Source organism: Notamacropus eugenii, chromosome 1 (assembly GCF_028372415.1).
Source record: "Notamacropus eugenii isolate mMacEug1 chromosome 1, mMacEug1.pri_v2, whole genome shotgun sequence".
In the NCBI taxonomy this organism is placed as follows: Eukaryota; Metazoa; Chordata; class Mammalia; order Diprotodontia; family Macropodidae; genus Notamacropus; species Notamacropus eugenii.
In genome coordinates, this window is record NC_092872.1 from 477,394,482 (window position 1) to 477,411,043 (window position 16,562).

General features: G+C 42.1%; 1 protein-coding gene across 2 annotated transcripts in view; it reads left to right on the forward strand.

Moving 5' to 3' along the window:
* Positions 1-8,163: 8,163 nt before the first annotated feature.
* The window catches only part of KIF12 (kinesin family member 12), a 36,502-nt gene continuing 28,103 nt past the window's right edge, over positions 8,164-16,562 (forward strand). The window contains exons 1-9 of one of the 2 annotated variants that reach the window (XM_072632429.1): positions 8,164-8,344; positions 8,468-8,533; positions 8,682-8,760; positions 9,256-9,383; positions 9,805-9,880; positions 10,453-10,587; positions 10,841-10,976; positions 12,757-12,848; positions 14,430-14,574. In XM_072632429.1, coding sequence (XP_072488530.1) covers positions 8,692-8,760; positions 9,256-9,383; positions 9,805-9,880; positions 10,453-10,587; positions 10,841-10,976; positions 12,757-12,848; positions 14,430-14,574 — 781 coding nt within the window. In that variant the 5' untranslated portion in view covers positions 8,164-8,344; positions 8,468-8,533; positions 8,682-8,691. The remainder of the gene's footprint in view (positions 8,345-8,467; positions 8,534-8,681; positions 8,761-9,255; positions 9,384-9,804; positions 9,881-10,452; positions 10,588-10,840; positions 10,977-12,756; positions 12,849-14,429; positions 14,575-16,562) is intronic. The other variant, XM_072632428.1, reaches the window with a different exon arrangement.

Sequence of the window (16,562 nt, forward strand, 5' to 3'; positions counted from 1 at the left end):
TTTTCCTATGAACAGCCTGGTGTAATGGAAAGAGTGGTGGATTTGGAATCAGAATACTTGGGTTCTTCCTAATTGATAAATGGGGGAGGCGGAGCCAAGATGGCGGAGTGAAAGCAACGACTCACCTAAGCTCCTGGAAAAACTCCTTTGGATATCTCTGGGGGGAGAGTCTGACCAGACTTTGGAGGTGTAGAATCCAGTGGGAGACGGACTTTGACAGATTCGGAGCCCAGGCTGGACTGGAAGGTCCACGGGAGGGATCTGTTCCGCGGGGGTAAGACCCCGGCGCACAGCGCAGCGCGGTCGGTGCGACAGGGCGGAGGCGACCCGAGGGGCCCGAGAGTGGCGGGCGAGACCAGCGGAGCAGGAGATAAGCCAGGCCGAGCCAACGATATCAGCGCAACAGCCTTTGAAATCTTCAGCCTAAAGACGGGACTTCAGTGGGTCACTACTTGAACATCCAGGAGCTGGGATGCCTGAGTGATCAGTAAGTGCTCTCCCCTCCCCCCCGATGACCGTGAGGGAACCATAAAATTCTTCCCCAGATTGATCCTGGATCAGTGGGAACAGCAGAAGGGGGCGGGTGGTCTCATAGCACCAGAGGCTGGAAAAGTGGCAAAGGGGGATTCTTCCCACCGTGGTGGAGGCTATCTGGAGGGACAGACGACCCAGGGCAGAGAAAATTCGCACTGAGACCCAAGCAAGCCTCAGCCCAGGAGAAGAGCCCCAGGAGGGGCGGGAACACGCATTAGCCTCTAGGCATGCCCCAGCCCTCCAGGGGAAAGGGAAGACAATAGGGAAGCTGGGATCACCATCCCCGGACCTTGCCTTTGCCTCAGGCCAGCTGAGGAGATATCCTGAGACCAGACCACACCTCCCACACACCTATCAAGCTAACCCCAGGGTTGATCTGGGAAACAACAACAACAACAACAACAACAACAACAACAAAAAGCCTGCTTTTAGCCTAGACAAACATCAACTCAACTTAAAAGATCTGTATCTTCTGACTGAAAGAACCAAAAGCTACAACACTCAGCCAACATCATGAGTCGGAAAAAGCAGACGAAAAGTGAAAAAACCATAGAATCTTTCTATGGGGATAAGGACCAAAACACAAACACCAAAGAGGTCAGAGCTGAGACTGTACTTCCATCTGAAACCTCAGATGGGACTATGAATTTCTCGCAAGCACAACTAGATTACCTGGAACGTCTGAAGAAGGATATAAAAGAAAAACTGACCAATGATTTTAAAACTATAAAAAAAGAATTCACTGATGAGAACATCAATCTGAAAAAGAAAATTGAAGAAATGGAAAAGGAAGTTCAAGAATTAACTGGAGAGAATAATTCCCTAAAAGGAAGAGTTAATCAAACGGAAAAGGAAACTCAAAACCTAATAGGGAAAATTGATCAGATGGAAAAGGAAACCCAAAACCTAACTGGGAAAATTGGTCGAATGGAAAAAGAAGTACAAAAATTAAATGGAGAAAATAGCTCCTTAAAGGGAAAAATTGGCCAGATGGAAAAGGAGATGCGAAAGCTAACTGAAGAAAACAATATGATCAAGATTAGAATTGGGCAAGTAGAAACTAATGACTCAATGAGGCAACAAGAATCAGTCAAACAAAATCTAAAGAATGAAAAGATAGAAGAAAATCTAAAATATTTAATTGGAAAAACAACTGACCTGGAAAATAGATCCAGGAGAGAAAACCTAAGAATTATTGGCCTGCCAGAAACCCATGATGAAGAAAAAAGTCTGGACAATATCTTCCAGGAAATCATCAAGGAAAACTGCCCAGAAGTACTAGACTCAGAGGGCAAAATAGTCATCGAAAGAATCCACCGTTCCCCACCGGAAAGGGATCCCAAACTCAAAACCCCAAGAAATATAGTTGCCAAATTCCAGAGCTATCAAGTGAAGGAGAAAATACTACAAGCAGCCAGAAAGAAACAATTTAAATGTCAAGGTCACACAGTCAGGATCACACAGGACCTTGCAGCTTCTACATTAAAAGATCGAAAGAATTGGAACCCAATATTCCGTAAGGCAAAGGAGTTGGGACTCCAGCCAAGGATCAACTACCCAGCAAAGTTCAGCATAACATTTCAGGCAAGGAGAAAGTCATTCAACGAAATAAGGGATTTCCAGAGCTTCCTGACCAAAACACCAGAACTCAATAGACAATTTGATCTTCAAATGCAGGTCTCCAGAGAATCATAAAAAGGTAAACAGAGGGGAAAAAACAAAAACAAAAACTTGCAACTCAATTAGGGCAATCTGTTTACCTCCCTATAAGGGAAGATGATACCTGTTAATCTTGAGAACTGTGCAGCTATTATGATAAAAGGGATATATGTAGAGGGAACGGGCATAAAGTAAATGATGTCATGTCAAAAATATGATTTAAGTATGAGAAGGGAATGTAATAGGAGGTGTGGAAAGGGGGAAGCAGAAAATGGCAAATTATATCACAGGAAGAAGTACAAAACTATAGTAGAGGGAAGGAGGGGAGGGAGATGAGCATTGTTTGAGAGGTACTCTCATCTGATTTGTTCAAAGGAGGGAACAATAATCTTAAGCAGATAATCCTAACTAGCTCTATAGGTAGTAGGAGGGGAAGGGGGAAGAAAGGGGAGGGTGGCTAAAAGGGAGGAAAGAAGCAATAAGAGTAAAGGGGACTAAAAGGGAGGGGGGCTAAAAGAAGGAGGGGAAGGCTGCAGGAGGAGGGGGAGAAAAGTGAATACTATTGAGGAGGGGAAGGGAGACGGGAGAGTTAAAAGCACAAATGGTGGGAAACAGGGTGGAGGGAAATACACAGATTGTAATCATAACTGTGAATGTGAATGGGATGAACTCTCCCATAAAACGGAGACGGATAGCAGAATGGATTAAAAGCCATAATCCAACAATATGCTGCTTACAAGAAACACATTTGAAACGGGGGGATACACATAGGATAAAGGTCAAAGGATGGAGCAGAATATATTGTGCCTCAGCTCATGTAAGAAAGGCAGGAGTAGCAATCCTAATCTCAGACAAAGCAAAAGCAGAAATAGATCTAATCAAAAGGGATAAGGATGGAAACTATATCCTGCTAAAAGGTACCATAGACAATGAAGCAATATCATTACTAAACATGTATGCTCCAAGTGGTATAGCATCCAGATTCTTAGAGGAGAGGTTGGGGGAGTTGAAGGAAGAAATTGATAGCAAAACTATACTAGTGGGGGACCTCAACCTCCCCCTCTCTGAACTCGATAAATCCAACCTCAAAATAAACAAGAAAGAGGTTAAGGAGGTAAATAAAACTCTGGATAAGGTAGATATGATAGATCTTTGGAGAAAATTAAATGGGAATAGAAAGGAATATACCTTTTTCTCAGCGGTACATGGAACATTTACAAAAATTGACCATGTACTAGGACATAAAAATCTCACAATCCAGTGCAGAAAGGTAGAGATAATCAATGCATCCTTTTCAGATCATAATGCATTAAAAATTACATGTAATAAAAGGCCATGGAAAGAGAAACCAAAAATCAATTGGAAACTAAATAATCTAATTCTAAAGAAGGATTGGGTTAAAGAAGAAATCATAGAAACAATCAACAACTTCATTCAAGAGAATGACAATAGTGAGACAACGTACCAAAACTTATGGGACACTGCAAAAGCAGTTATTAGGGGAAGTTTTATATCTCTGAATGCTTACATAAATAAAATAGAGAAAGAGGAGATCAATGACTTAGGCTTGCAGTTGAAAAAGCTAGAAAAAGAACAAATTGAAAATCCCCAAGTAAATACCAAACTAGAAATACTGAAAACCAAAGGAGAGATTAATAAAATTGAAATAAAGAAAACTATTGAATTAATAAATAAAACCAATAGTTGGTTTTATGAAAAAACTAATAAAATTGATAAACCTTTGGTTAATCTGATCAAAAAAAAGAAAGAAGAAAACCAAATTACTAACATTAAAAATGAAAGGGGTGAACTCACCTCCAATGAGGAGAAAATTAAAACAATAATTAGAAACTACTTTGCCCAACTTTATGCCCACAAATTCGACAATCTAAATGAGATGGATGAATATTTTAAAAAATACAAATTGCCCTAATTGATAAATGGTCAAAGGATATGAATGAGTGTTCAGTTGAAGGAATCCAAGTTATCGATAGCCACAGAAAAATACTCTAAAACACTAACAACTAGAGCAATGCAAAGTATAACCACTCTAAGGTACCACCTCCCACAGAAAAAATAATATCTAATGCTGGAGGGGCTCTTGGAAACCAGGTACATTAATGTACCATTGATAGAGCTGTGAACTGGTCCATCCATTCTGGAAAGCAGTTTGGAATTATGCCCAAAAAGCTATTAAATTATGCATACCCTTTGATCTAGCAATACCACTACTAGGCCTATGTTTCCAGAGATCAAAGAAAAAGGAAAAGGATGCATATGTACAAAACTATTTATAGCAGCTCTTTTTGTGGTAGCAAAGAATTGGAAAATGAGGGGATATGCTTCAACTGGGGAATGGCTAAAGAAGTTATGGTGTATGAAAACAATCAAATACTATTGTCCTGTAAGAAATAATGAAGAAAAACATGGGAAGACTTGTATGAACTAATGCAAAGTGAAGAGAGCAGAACCAAGAGGAAAATTTATATAGTCACAGCAGTATCTTTACAATACTTTGAAATACTTAGTAACTCTGATCAACATAATGACCAACCATAATTCTAAGGGACTCATGATGGAACATGCATTTACCTTCAAGCAGAAGATTAATGGATTTGGAGTACAGATTGGAGCCTATTTTCTTTTCTTTTTTTCCCCTGGAACATGGCTCATGTGAAAATTTGTTTTGCAGGATTATACATATTTGTAATGGTTTTTGCTTTTCTTACCTTCTCAATGTATGGGAGAGTGGAAAGGGGAAGAAAAGAATTTGGAACTGAAAATAAAATAAAATTGCATTAAAAAATAAGAAAACCTGGGTTCAAATTCCAGTTCTGTCTCTCACTACCTGTATGACCATGGACAAATCACATCACCTCTCTAATTCTCAGGAGTTTCCTCTGTAAAATAATGAGGCTGAGAAAGACGATCTCTTGCAAGACTAGAGGGTCCCTTACAGTTCTGAATCCTATGATACTATGAAATGTATAAACTTGGAATGTTCTGCATGAAGCAGATGCCATGAGCACCTATTCTTGGAGTCCAATAATATCAGGGGCTTTGACTCACAAATCAGAAAGTCTGATAGATCTTTCCCACATTTTATGCTGCCTACAGAGAGGAACCCACTGGCCTTACTTTCCATTTTGTTTCTCATTTAAGTGTTTTTGTGGCCACTTTCCATCCTTCCTGTAATCTGTTTTCTCCCAGCTCTGGGATATTTTTGTTTTTCTCCCTGATCCTGTCACTTCCTCTAAGTAGGAGGACCTCAACTAAATCCTAATCTAGAAGCTGAAGTTTCTACATGAAGCCCTTCCTGTGGCTTCCCCTTGCTAGTACTTAATTACCTTGCATTTGTTTTATATATGCATTTATATATTTATGTTGTCTCTCCTATAGAACTTAAGCTCTTTGAGGCTGGGGATTGTTTCATCTTTGTCTTTGCATACCCAGGACCTAGCACAGTACTTGGGATAGAGTAATTGCTTAATAAATGCTTATTGTTTGCCCTGCACATAGTTTTCATTGAATTGTTGATTTTAATTCTAGGGATTTGAGGATAGAATGCTACAAAGCTAGAGATAATCAGATATTCTAGGACCTATGCCTTCCAACCCCTTGGGAACTATCCGTGGTGCTGAACACACCTCTGACCCAGGGGTGACTGACAGCTCAGCCCTGGGTATCCTTAACCCTCCATTCAGATCAACCTGTTCTCTCTACTATTCCTTGTAGTCTTGAAGGGAGAATTGATTGTGGAAAATCATGTTCTAGTATTCACCCTCATCCTCTGAGATGAGGTAGGTTAGGAGGTAGGGAATGGGAAAGAAGGAAGGGAGAAATTTCCCAGGGCCTCAGTTTGCTAGTTCTGTTTAATGGGAACAATCTCAACTCTCCTGCCATAATGAATTTGATTGATGATTTCAGGGTATAGAAAAAATTTTAAATTATCTACTTTTTAAAATGGGGGGAAATATCAGGTATCAACTCCAGAATCCTTCCCAGAAGAAACAAATGCTTCAGGAATGACCAGCCATGGAAACATGACCAGCATATGAGATAAATTATATTACGTTCATGTAAAGATAAAGAATCAGCCCTTGGAAAATACTGGAAGTGTGCATGGGAGGGATGGGGAAGTTTTGTCTTTGATCATTTACCGTTTCCTTTTCTATGCTCCATCCCTACTCCAGGAACCTTCTTCCACCTGTCTCCCCCAGTATCCAGTGACTTCATATTTCTCTGAGCTTCCCAGACCCTGTCTTCTCTCTTCTCTGATATTTTGATATCATTAACATTAATCTCTAGAATTTATATAGCACTTTAAGTTTTTCAAAATACTTTACACTTATCCCATTTTGTCCTCACAGCAACCCTGGGAGGTAGGTGCTGTTATTATCCCCATTTTACAGATGAGGAAACTGAAGCAAGAAGAGGTTAAATGATTTGCCTAGGGTCACACAAGTAAGAGTCTAAGGCTGGATTTGAACTCTAGTCTTCCTGACTCCAAGTCCAGCTCTCTACACACTATGTTCTTGCCCTACCCATTCTCTCATCAAATCTGGTTAGTTAACTAACTGCAGTAGATAAAGCAGTGGGCCTGGAATTAGGAAGACCTGATTTCAAATGTGACTTCAGACACTTACTAGCTCTGTGACCTTGGGCAAGTTGTTTAACTTTTGTCTGACTCAGTTTCCTCAACTGTAAAATGGGAATAATAGCAGTACCTGCACCAAAGGGTTGCTGTGAACACCAAATGATATAATATTTGGAAAATGCTTAACACAATGCCTAGTACATCAAAGGCATCAAATAAATACTTATTCCCTTCATCCCTTCTCCCCTTCCCAATGGTAGAAAAAGAGTCATTCATTTCAACTAATTCATTCTAAGAGGTAAATGCCTTATTTGGGAGAAGTTTGTTAACCCAAATGAATTTCTAAGTGAAATTCAGTCCACTGAGATCCAGAGAAGCAATCCTTTCAGACAGGGTGGCATCCATGGAATAGTCTTTCCTTGAGGAGTTTCCACTATGAGCATGGGGCTGGATAAATAAATGACTATGACTTCATGTGGGATTGTGAGCACACAAGTTGCCCCATATTTTCCCAGTGTGGCCAGCTTACTTAGAACCAGACTTCAAGGAGTTAAAGCTTTTCTGCAGACCAGTCTTGGTATTTAGACATTTTTTCGACAGACAATCCTACAATGTTTAACCAGATCTGCACTACAGCATGCCACCCCCCCCCCCCCCCATCCCAGCAGTGGGGAAGGGGGGAAGGGGAGGAGAATCTTCTCAGTCAAGTTCAGCCCTGGCTTTAGAAGGGAATAAAGCTGGTAGCTAGGGAAATTACATTTTTCTTTTAGCTCAGACCTTAGACCTGAGGCAGATCCTACCCCTCTCTGCTTAGTAGCCACAAAAGACTAGATTCTTGAGGATAATTCAAGCAAGAAACAAAAAGGTTCAAGTCACTTTCTGGCAGGTGATGTCAGGGTCAGGGTCAGAATATCTGAGTTTTAGTCATACTTTCTCCACTGTCTGATTTTGAGAAAATCACTTTCCTTATTGGGGTCTCACTTTCCCCATCTGTAAAACAAGAGAATTGGACCACATGGTCTTTAGGGTACTTCTTCAGGCAAATGTTCTATAATCCTTATTATAAGAATAGAAAGGACAATTGTCCCAAAAAGTCACTCCATCTCATTTTTATTCTAAAATGTATTATAAACAAAACGTCTTATCGAATGGGGCCCTTTATGAATATGTTACCCCGAGGCTCCACCTTGCTCTTAACCCACCCATGTGGTAAACCTGCTCCAGACATTCTGTAGGGGTAAATCTTTAACTACCCACATGGTATTCAGCCTTGGGCAGATTCCCGATGGCTTCCTGGATGGGGAGTGAGTTTTTAACCTTGTGGGGGTGGGGGGAGGAGGTGGGGCTCTGCATGGCATCAGGGAGGAGGAGTTACTGTAGAAGCTGAGGGAAGTCTCCTTTCCTCCAGGTGTGAGAGTTTAGACTGCTTCATCTCTTCTGAACACATTGGCCTTCCCCACATAAAGGCCCAGCCATGGTCATAGCAGGTACATGATTCACCATGGAAGTCAGAAATGGACAACCCTTCCAGTGTCTCACTGGGTGAGTCCCAAGGTACACTGTGCCCACAGACTTCATGGTTCCAAATGGAGCTGGTGGGATGGACAGGGATGAGGAGAGGAGTAGGGTAGGTGGGAGTAGCTATGAGGAGGTGGTAACTTCAGTGACTTTCTCTAGGTATCTGCCCCAAGCCCGGGGAGAGAGGGCAGAAGGAACGGAAACACCTATCCAAGTGGTGCTTAGGTGAGAAATTGTGGGAGCATGATCCTGCTTGAATTTGGGGGAAGGGGAGATAATAGACCATGGACTAAGGAAAACCAGGGAAGGGAAGGGACACCAGTGCTGAGTGAAGTCAGAGCAGGGACCAGAGAGTAAGATTGTACTCCTGCAGAGTTCGCCCAATGAACCAGGCTGAGCTGCGCAGGGGAGAGCAGAGTGTTCTTTACTGTTCTGGCCCCAGGACTCTGCGGGTAAGACTCTCCCCATCTCTCCTCTCCCATATGGATTTCTCCCTTCCCTGTTCTGATCCCAGTCTTTGCCTGAATCTTCCTTTTCTTTAGCTCAGAGGGGCCTCTGTCCTCTCAGTCCCTCAAACTCCTCATCTAAACAACCTGTCCAGTCTCCCAGGGCTATGGGTAAAGGAATCAACCATAGTGACTCCAGCATTGTCTGAGTCTCTGTCTGGATTCCTCGTGCCCCTCCCCCACCTGTCTCCCTCTCAATTTCTTTTGTTCCCACTTTCACTATCTCTTTCACTCTCATTTGTTCTCTGTCTCTCTCCCTCTCCCTCTCCTTCTCTCTCTCTCTCTGTCTGTCTCTCTCTCTCTCTCTCTCTCTCTCTCTCTCTCTCTCTCTCTCTCTCTCTCTCTCTCTCTCTCTCTCTCTCTCTCTCACACACACACACACACACACACACACACACACATCCCTTTCTGGTTGGATCCTGAGCTTCCACGCGTCCTCAGGTGAGTCCGCTAGGTGGTGGCCAGGATGTAGCCTTTCACTTCAGCGTGGTTCTGGATGGAGCCCGAACTCAGGACGAGGTGTTCCAGGGCAGTGGAGTCCAGCGTCTGGTGGAGCTTTCTCTCCGTGGGTAAGGTTCCTGTCTATTTCATCTCCTCTCACGCTCCCACTACTCCTACTCTCTCCTAGATGCCTATTCTTTTCCCCTTAGTTTCCCAACCAGTACAAGTTTCCTGCATGAGTAAGGACTTCCTAGGGCCAATGCTAGGGTAGAAAAGCCCAACACCAGAATTCTGTAAAATTTGGATTTAGTCAAAAGGCTACACTTAAGGACCCAGAAGGCCACATGTGTCCTTTCACAGGTTTCCCACACCTGCCCAAGACTTTCTCTTCCAGTTCCTAAGACCCTCCATTCCCATCACTTTTTTTCTGACTTACTCCTTTTCTCTCATTCAGCCCCAATAACTCTCTATATGATCCCCAGTCTCTGGGTCCCATCTACCTTTGACCCTTTATCTCAGCATCTATGCTCCAGCCTTTCCTATTTGCAGTTTCTCTTGCACAGCCTTCACCTTCGGCCAGACAGGCTCCGGGAAGACCTATACTCTGACAGGGCCTTCTCCCCAGGTGAGTACCACTCCATTTCTCTCTGAGGAACCAACCTGAAACTTAAAGATCACCAAATTGACTGATGGATAGTAACAGTCATTGTTGATTCCAGTGCTCCAACAACAACAACCAAAAAAACTTGCTAAAGGAGCAAATAAACTTGAACCATAACAAAAGAGATTTAGGTTAGACTTTCAGAAATTAAGTCTGTGAAGAACCATGTAGACAAAACAATTCCAGGTCTATGTTGGCAAAGGTGGCTTAGGCCAATACTGTAGGCATCAGTAACAATTGTGTTCCATGGCAGTTTTCAAAGCTGTTTCACATCTTACTTGATCCTCATAATAGTCCTGTGAGGTAGGCAGGGAAAGGGCTATTGTCCCTAATCTAGAGATAAAGAAGAGAGTGAAACTCAAAGTTTAAAAAAAAAAAAAAGGTTTGTCCCTTGAGTTGCACAAAATAAATTAGTGACAGTCAGTGTTATGAAGGATCCAGGTCTCATGAAGACCAATGTACTGCTTTTTCTATCTCTCGGTGTCATGACCTGGTTCTAGACTTACCTCCACCCTCAGCCTTCCCTTTCCTCATAGGGAGAAGGAGAAACTGTGCCCCCCAGCTTAACTGGGCTCATGCAGCGGTCGTTTGCCTGTCTCTTGGATAAAGTCCAGCATATTGGAACCCGCGTCATGCTCAGTGCTTCTTACTTAGAAATCTACAATGAACAGGTGGGGCCAAATGGGGTAGAAAGGTAAACAAGTAGGTCTTCTTGCTCAAGGAGACTTTTATTTGGGCCTTGGGGAGGGAGTGTCAGATTAAGAGGGACATGGGAATTTGGGTGAAGATATGGATGAGGGGTTTGTTGTCAAGGAGATGGATTCAGGACTGGAGTCATGGGATTATATCTACTTGGGAGTAATAGAAGAGGGTCATCCATGAGCAGAGAACCTGTATCTCCTCCCTCTTTACTTGACCTTCCAGGTTAGAGACCTGTTGAGTCAAGGGCCCCACCATCACCTCCCTGTTCGCTGGAACAAGACCCGGGGCTTCTATGTGGAAAAGCTGAAAACAGTCAAATTTGGCACATTTGAGGAAGTGATGGAGCTCCTGCTGGAAGGTACAGAGTCCAGGGGTCCTCAGAATTAGGACCATCACTCAAGAAACTTTTTGGGTGATTCTGTGCCCAGTTACGACTTAGCTCCTAAGAATCAGGCGGGGAAAGGGGTACAGACAAGTATGCAATATGATCCCTGTTCTCAAGGACCTTATAATCCATTTAGAAATATAAGATAAGGATATTAAGGACAATCCAAATCAGATATGACACTATATTTGAACTCAAAAGAGAGTTCTTGGCAGGGGTGAGAGGAAGAGCACAGTCTTTATGAAAAAGGTGATGTCTGAGTTGGATCCTTAAAGGATGGATAGACCTTCAGTGCCCACAGCTGGGGTGAAGGAAGGCACCCTTGGGAGAGAGAATTGTATGAAGAAAGGCATAGAGAAAGCCAAACACAAGTTTACAAAGTTAAAGAGCTGGAAAGGATCTTAGAAGTCATGTAGTTTAACTCTCTCATTTTACAAATGTGGAAACTGATAGTCACAAAGGCAAAGTGACTTACCTAAGGCCACAAAATAGTACAAAGCAGAGCCTGGATGGAAATACAGGTCCCAGACTCAAATCCAGCACTCAATTATCTACTAATATAGCAGAAAATGAACTGGACCAGAAAGAGGAGTCCCAGGTTTGAGTGAGCTTTCTATCACCTTGGGTAAGTCATTTAACTTCTGATCTTCAGTTTCCTCATCCTTAAAATTGGGATTTAGCAGGGGTTTAGGTAGGAACTACCCTTACCTGTCGCCTAAGTGGAATGATTGCCTCTTTGACCTGCTACTAGTTCATTTTTAATATTCTCATACTGGAGTTTTAAGGCAATATTTTGACATTTCCTTATTAGTTACTAAAAGTATAATATCTTTCTCATCAATTAATATTGAACTCCCATTCTAGTTAATTAAATTTTATTTTATTGCCTGGAGAAATTTATTTCCCCATGTTCTTATAGGCTTTTGAGCATCTCTCTATATAAAATTCCCTGATAGCCCAGGCTTAAATAAACATCAAGGTTAATGACTATACTATTTATTAACAGTATGATCAACAATAAAAAATCAGACACACATAATTATTTAAGATATACAAGTTATGAGAAAGTCATATTATGTTTAACCAACATTCCAATTACTAACTTCTCCTCAGTTCTGTAAACGCAGCCCTACCATTTAGTTTTCTCAGGATGCCAATTAAAGACTTCTCCAAGTAATTCTTTTCTTGTTTCTTTAAAAGACAAAAGTTGAACCCAGTTCTCTATGGAAATAAATTTTCTTAAGCCCTTTTCTCTCTCCTGTCTTCAGATATCACAATTAATAGTCCCTCCAGAACAAATGTTAAGCTCCCTTTCTCCTCAGAGACTCCTCAAACAACAACAGTTAAATTGTAATGACAAAATTTCATTGCCTTTTAAACATACAGGATAGAATCTATAGTTTCTATGGGAGAAACTATTGAAGCTGATATTCCAAGGATAATAATCTCTACCCTGCCTATTTCTCAAGCATGGCATAAGGATGAATTGAAGATTTAGATTTGAACATATTTTGTAAACCCAAAGTAAGATGTAAATGTAATGTGGCTTGTTAAAATCAAAAGCCATGGCGTGTAGGCAATGTGGAGATAGTTTTCTAGATGGAAATGAGTAGCCAGATATCTTAGGGCTAGAGATTCCTTAGCTGACTTACTTCCACCACTCAGCCTAGAGAATGTGGATATAACTACTTTTCTTCTTCTGCATGTCTCCAGGCACAGGATTGAATCCTTGCCCTCACTCTGTCTTCCCCAGGTCTGAGAAGACGTCGGAGTTCAGCTCACAGTCTGAATGAGGTCTCCAGCCGTAGTCATGCCCTGTTCACCATCCATATTCAGTGTCCTATTGTGAGTTGCCCTCAAAGAAAGGAGTGTGTTTGTGTGTGTGTGTGTGTGTGTGTGTGTGTGTATTTTGCTGTGTGTCTGAGGGAGGGGAGGATGGCAGGAGACAATGTCCAAGATGCTTACCTTAAAAGAGAAGCTCCCAGAGGAAAGATGACAGACATTTTCTTTCAGAGTCAAATAAATTCATCTTTCAGTTATCCACTAGTGAATTATTTCCCATTTGCTTCTTGTCTTTCAGGATAATTTTAATTTAATAATTTTAATTTCGGGATAATTCCCCACCTGACTTATCTCTCCAGTTAACACAGCCTGAGCCATACTTAGTTTGAAAATGAATTCTACTAAGATGGGGGCAGGTATAGGGAGCAGGAAAGAAAAGGAGGAATGTGGATTAATGAAGTAGGATTAATAAAGTCCAATAGAAATAACTGGGTCAGGTAGGTGGCACAGCGGATAGAGTGCAAGGCCTGGAGTCAGGAAGACTCCTCCTCCTGAATTCAAATCTGGCCGCAGACACTGACTAGCTGCATGACCCTGGGCAGGTCATTTCACCCTGCTTGCCTCAGTTTCTTCATCTGTAAAATGAGCTGGAGAAGGAAATGCGCAAACCATTCCAGTATCTCTGCCAAGAAAATGAGGGTCACAAAAAGTTGGACATAACTGAAAAATGAGTGAACCACAAATAGAAATAACTAAGGGTTTATTAGTTATTTTGGCCTATTGGTAACCACTACTTCCCTGTCCATTAGTGCAGATAATTTGATTCTATACCAAATGACAGATTAGTCATACCAAGATGTCTGGGAACTCATCAAAGAGTCCCCAGGGTCTCCCTTCAAAGGGCACATGAGGACTGTTTTCTAATATTGAAAGAGTTATGATATGGAACAGAGATGGTGAGGCTTGTTTTGCCTAAGCCTCAGAGGACACAGTTAGGAGGAATGGATAGAAGTGGCAGAAAAACAAATTTTGGTTTGACAAAAGGAAGACTTCCTAAAGGTTAAGCTGCCCCAACGTGGAATGGGATGATGCTTCAGCAGGTAGTGAGGCCCCCATCACTGGAGGGACTTCAAATGGAGGTTGTCAGAAATGTTGCTAAAAGATTTCTGCTTAGGTATGGTTTAGACTAGAGGATCTCTGCCAGTGGGTTAAATTCAAATAAAAATGGGGCCACTCTATGATACATAAGGATCTCTGAGGGCCACATATTGACTTAAAAAACCACATATTAATATTATCTATGTTTCATTGTATTTTTATTATTTTGCTAAATATTTCCTGATTACATTTTAATATGGTTCAGAGTCACTCACGAGTGTTGTGAGTTTCAGTTCTAGAATCATGGTATCATAGAAAGGGCTGGATTGGGGACCAGAAGACCTGGGTTTTAATCCTGGGTCCCCTATCTGTATAACCTTGTGCAAGTCACTAACCTCTCTGGGTTTCAGTTTCCTTATTCATAAAATGAAATGGTTAGATCAGATGACTCCTCAGGTCCCTTTCAACTTTAAATTTTCCATCCTCTTTGGATGGGAGGAGGGCAGTGCACCACTCCAGGTAAGCTCCTGACTCTTCCTTTAACAGGGGTCCCCCAGCAGGCCAAAAGAACATACATTTGGAAAGCTGTGCTTTGTAGATCTGGCTGGCAGTGAGAAAGTAGCAGCCACACGTTCTCGAGGAGAGCTGATGTTGGAGGCCAGCAATATCAATCGCAGCTTGCTAGCCCTGGGTAAGCCAAGAGGGTTGGACTGGGATGTCTTCTCCACACCCAGACTTTCTTTTTCCCCATTTTCCCTTAAGTAATACCTCGGTGCAATGCGGGGGGAGAGGAGGGAAAGACCTAGTTCCCGTTAGAAGCGGCTTATTGTCTTGTGGTGATACCACAGAATCATAGAATGTCAGAGCTTGATAGAACATTAGAACATGGAATGTTAGAGATGAAAGCCTTGGAAACCACTAGTTTGACCCCTTTCATTGAATAAATGAGGGAATTGAGGCACCAAAAGGGAAAATGCCTTGTACCTGGTCAAACAGCTAAACTATAACCTTCTTGAGGGGAGGGTCCATGTGTTGTATTTAATTATATCTCCAAACTGGCATCTAACATATAACAGGTTGTTTTTTGGTTTGGTTTGGTTATTGGACCAGACCTGAGATTTCATTCTATAGGAAACTGCAGGGAAGAAACTCCCTCTGTCAATGCATTTCAGCCCCTGATTCCCAACTTATGGTTTTAAATAGTTGTCTGGGGTACCAAGAGGGTAGTGACTTGCCCATGGTCACACAGACAATATGTGTTGGAGAGGTATTCAAGATTGCAAGGCTGACTCTCTATCCATTATTCCACACTGCTTCTCATGTAATGAGAATGTTCAGTAAATTGTTGTTATGTTTGTCCTTCATTCTCAAAGAGGACCATGACATCAAGATGATGACATGACTTGCAGATGATTTTGATTTGAGCCACACCCTGCATATTTAAACCTTCCCCCATCCTTCAAGGCCTAGCTCAGAGTTCCACCTCCTATAGGTTGTTATTGTACTTCCTTCTCAAAGGGGACCATGAAATCAGGGAGGTGAGACCATGACTTACAAGTGAATCGGATTTGAGTGAAGGAGGTCTGTGCAAGGTCACCAACCTCACTTTCTTCTCTTGAGCCATCTGGGTCCAGTGACCTGATATTCATCTGGATGACTGGAGATGACCCAAGATGCAATGGATCATCATCATCATACGGGACCCTTCAGTAAATATGAATAGAAGTGCAATCCACATCTTCTGACTGTCTAGTGTTCTTTCCCCCAGTCTCTGCATTCTCCCAGAAGACTATTATTACTCCTCAACAAGAGCAATGAGTAAACTTAAAGTCACTCAGGATTTGATTCTATTACATCCTCTGAAGTACAATAGAATTTAGATGAGGAAGTAGTGGGGATAATCAATGAAAGATCCCTGTAGGAACTCTACTTTGTCATTGTTTGGGCGCTGATTAACTCAGAATGAATGTAAATAGCAATTATTTCTATTTTTACCAGAATTCTTGAGCGTCTTCCCCTCCCAGTTCGATTTTGTTTATTTTTTACTAGGTAAAGAGGCCGTCTTCTGCCTCCATTCTTATTAAGCCTTTATCATTGAATGGGCATTGTCTCAGATAAACTGAGACGTCTTAAAGACCTCTGCTTGAAAAGGCCAAGGTCCCCACTGCATCCTGGGCATCTCCAGTTGCGCTGGTCCATATCTGGCCACTGGACTCAGATGGCTCCAGAGGAGTAAGTGAGGCTGGTGACTTTGCACAGCCTCTCTCACTTCAATCCAATTCACTTGCAAGTCATGGCCTCACCTCCCTGATGTCATGGTCCTCTTTGGGAAAGAAGTACAAACAACAGCCTATAGGAGGTGGAACTCTGAGCTGGGCCTTAAAGGATGCGGAGGGTTTAGATACGCAGGGTGTGGCCTGAGCAGAAGCTCAGATTTGGAGAAAGAGAATTAGAATCAGAAGACCAAGGTTCAAATTCTAGCTCTTTTTATTTCTACTTGTGTGACATTGTCCAAGTCATTTAAGCTTTCTGGGACTTGGTCTTCTTCATCTTCTAAATTACGGAGTTGTACCAGATGATTTCCGAGTGTCCTCCCCATCTTACACTCTGATCCCATCCCTTGCCTTCTCAGCCGCCTTGGAAGGTCCTTGAGAAATATGGCAGCCTCATGGCTTTCCA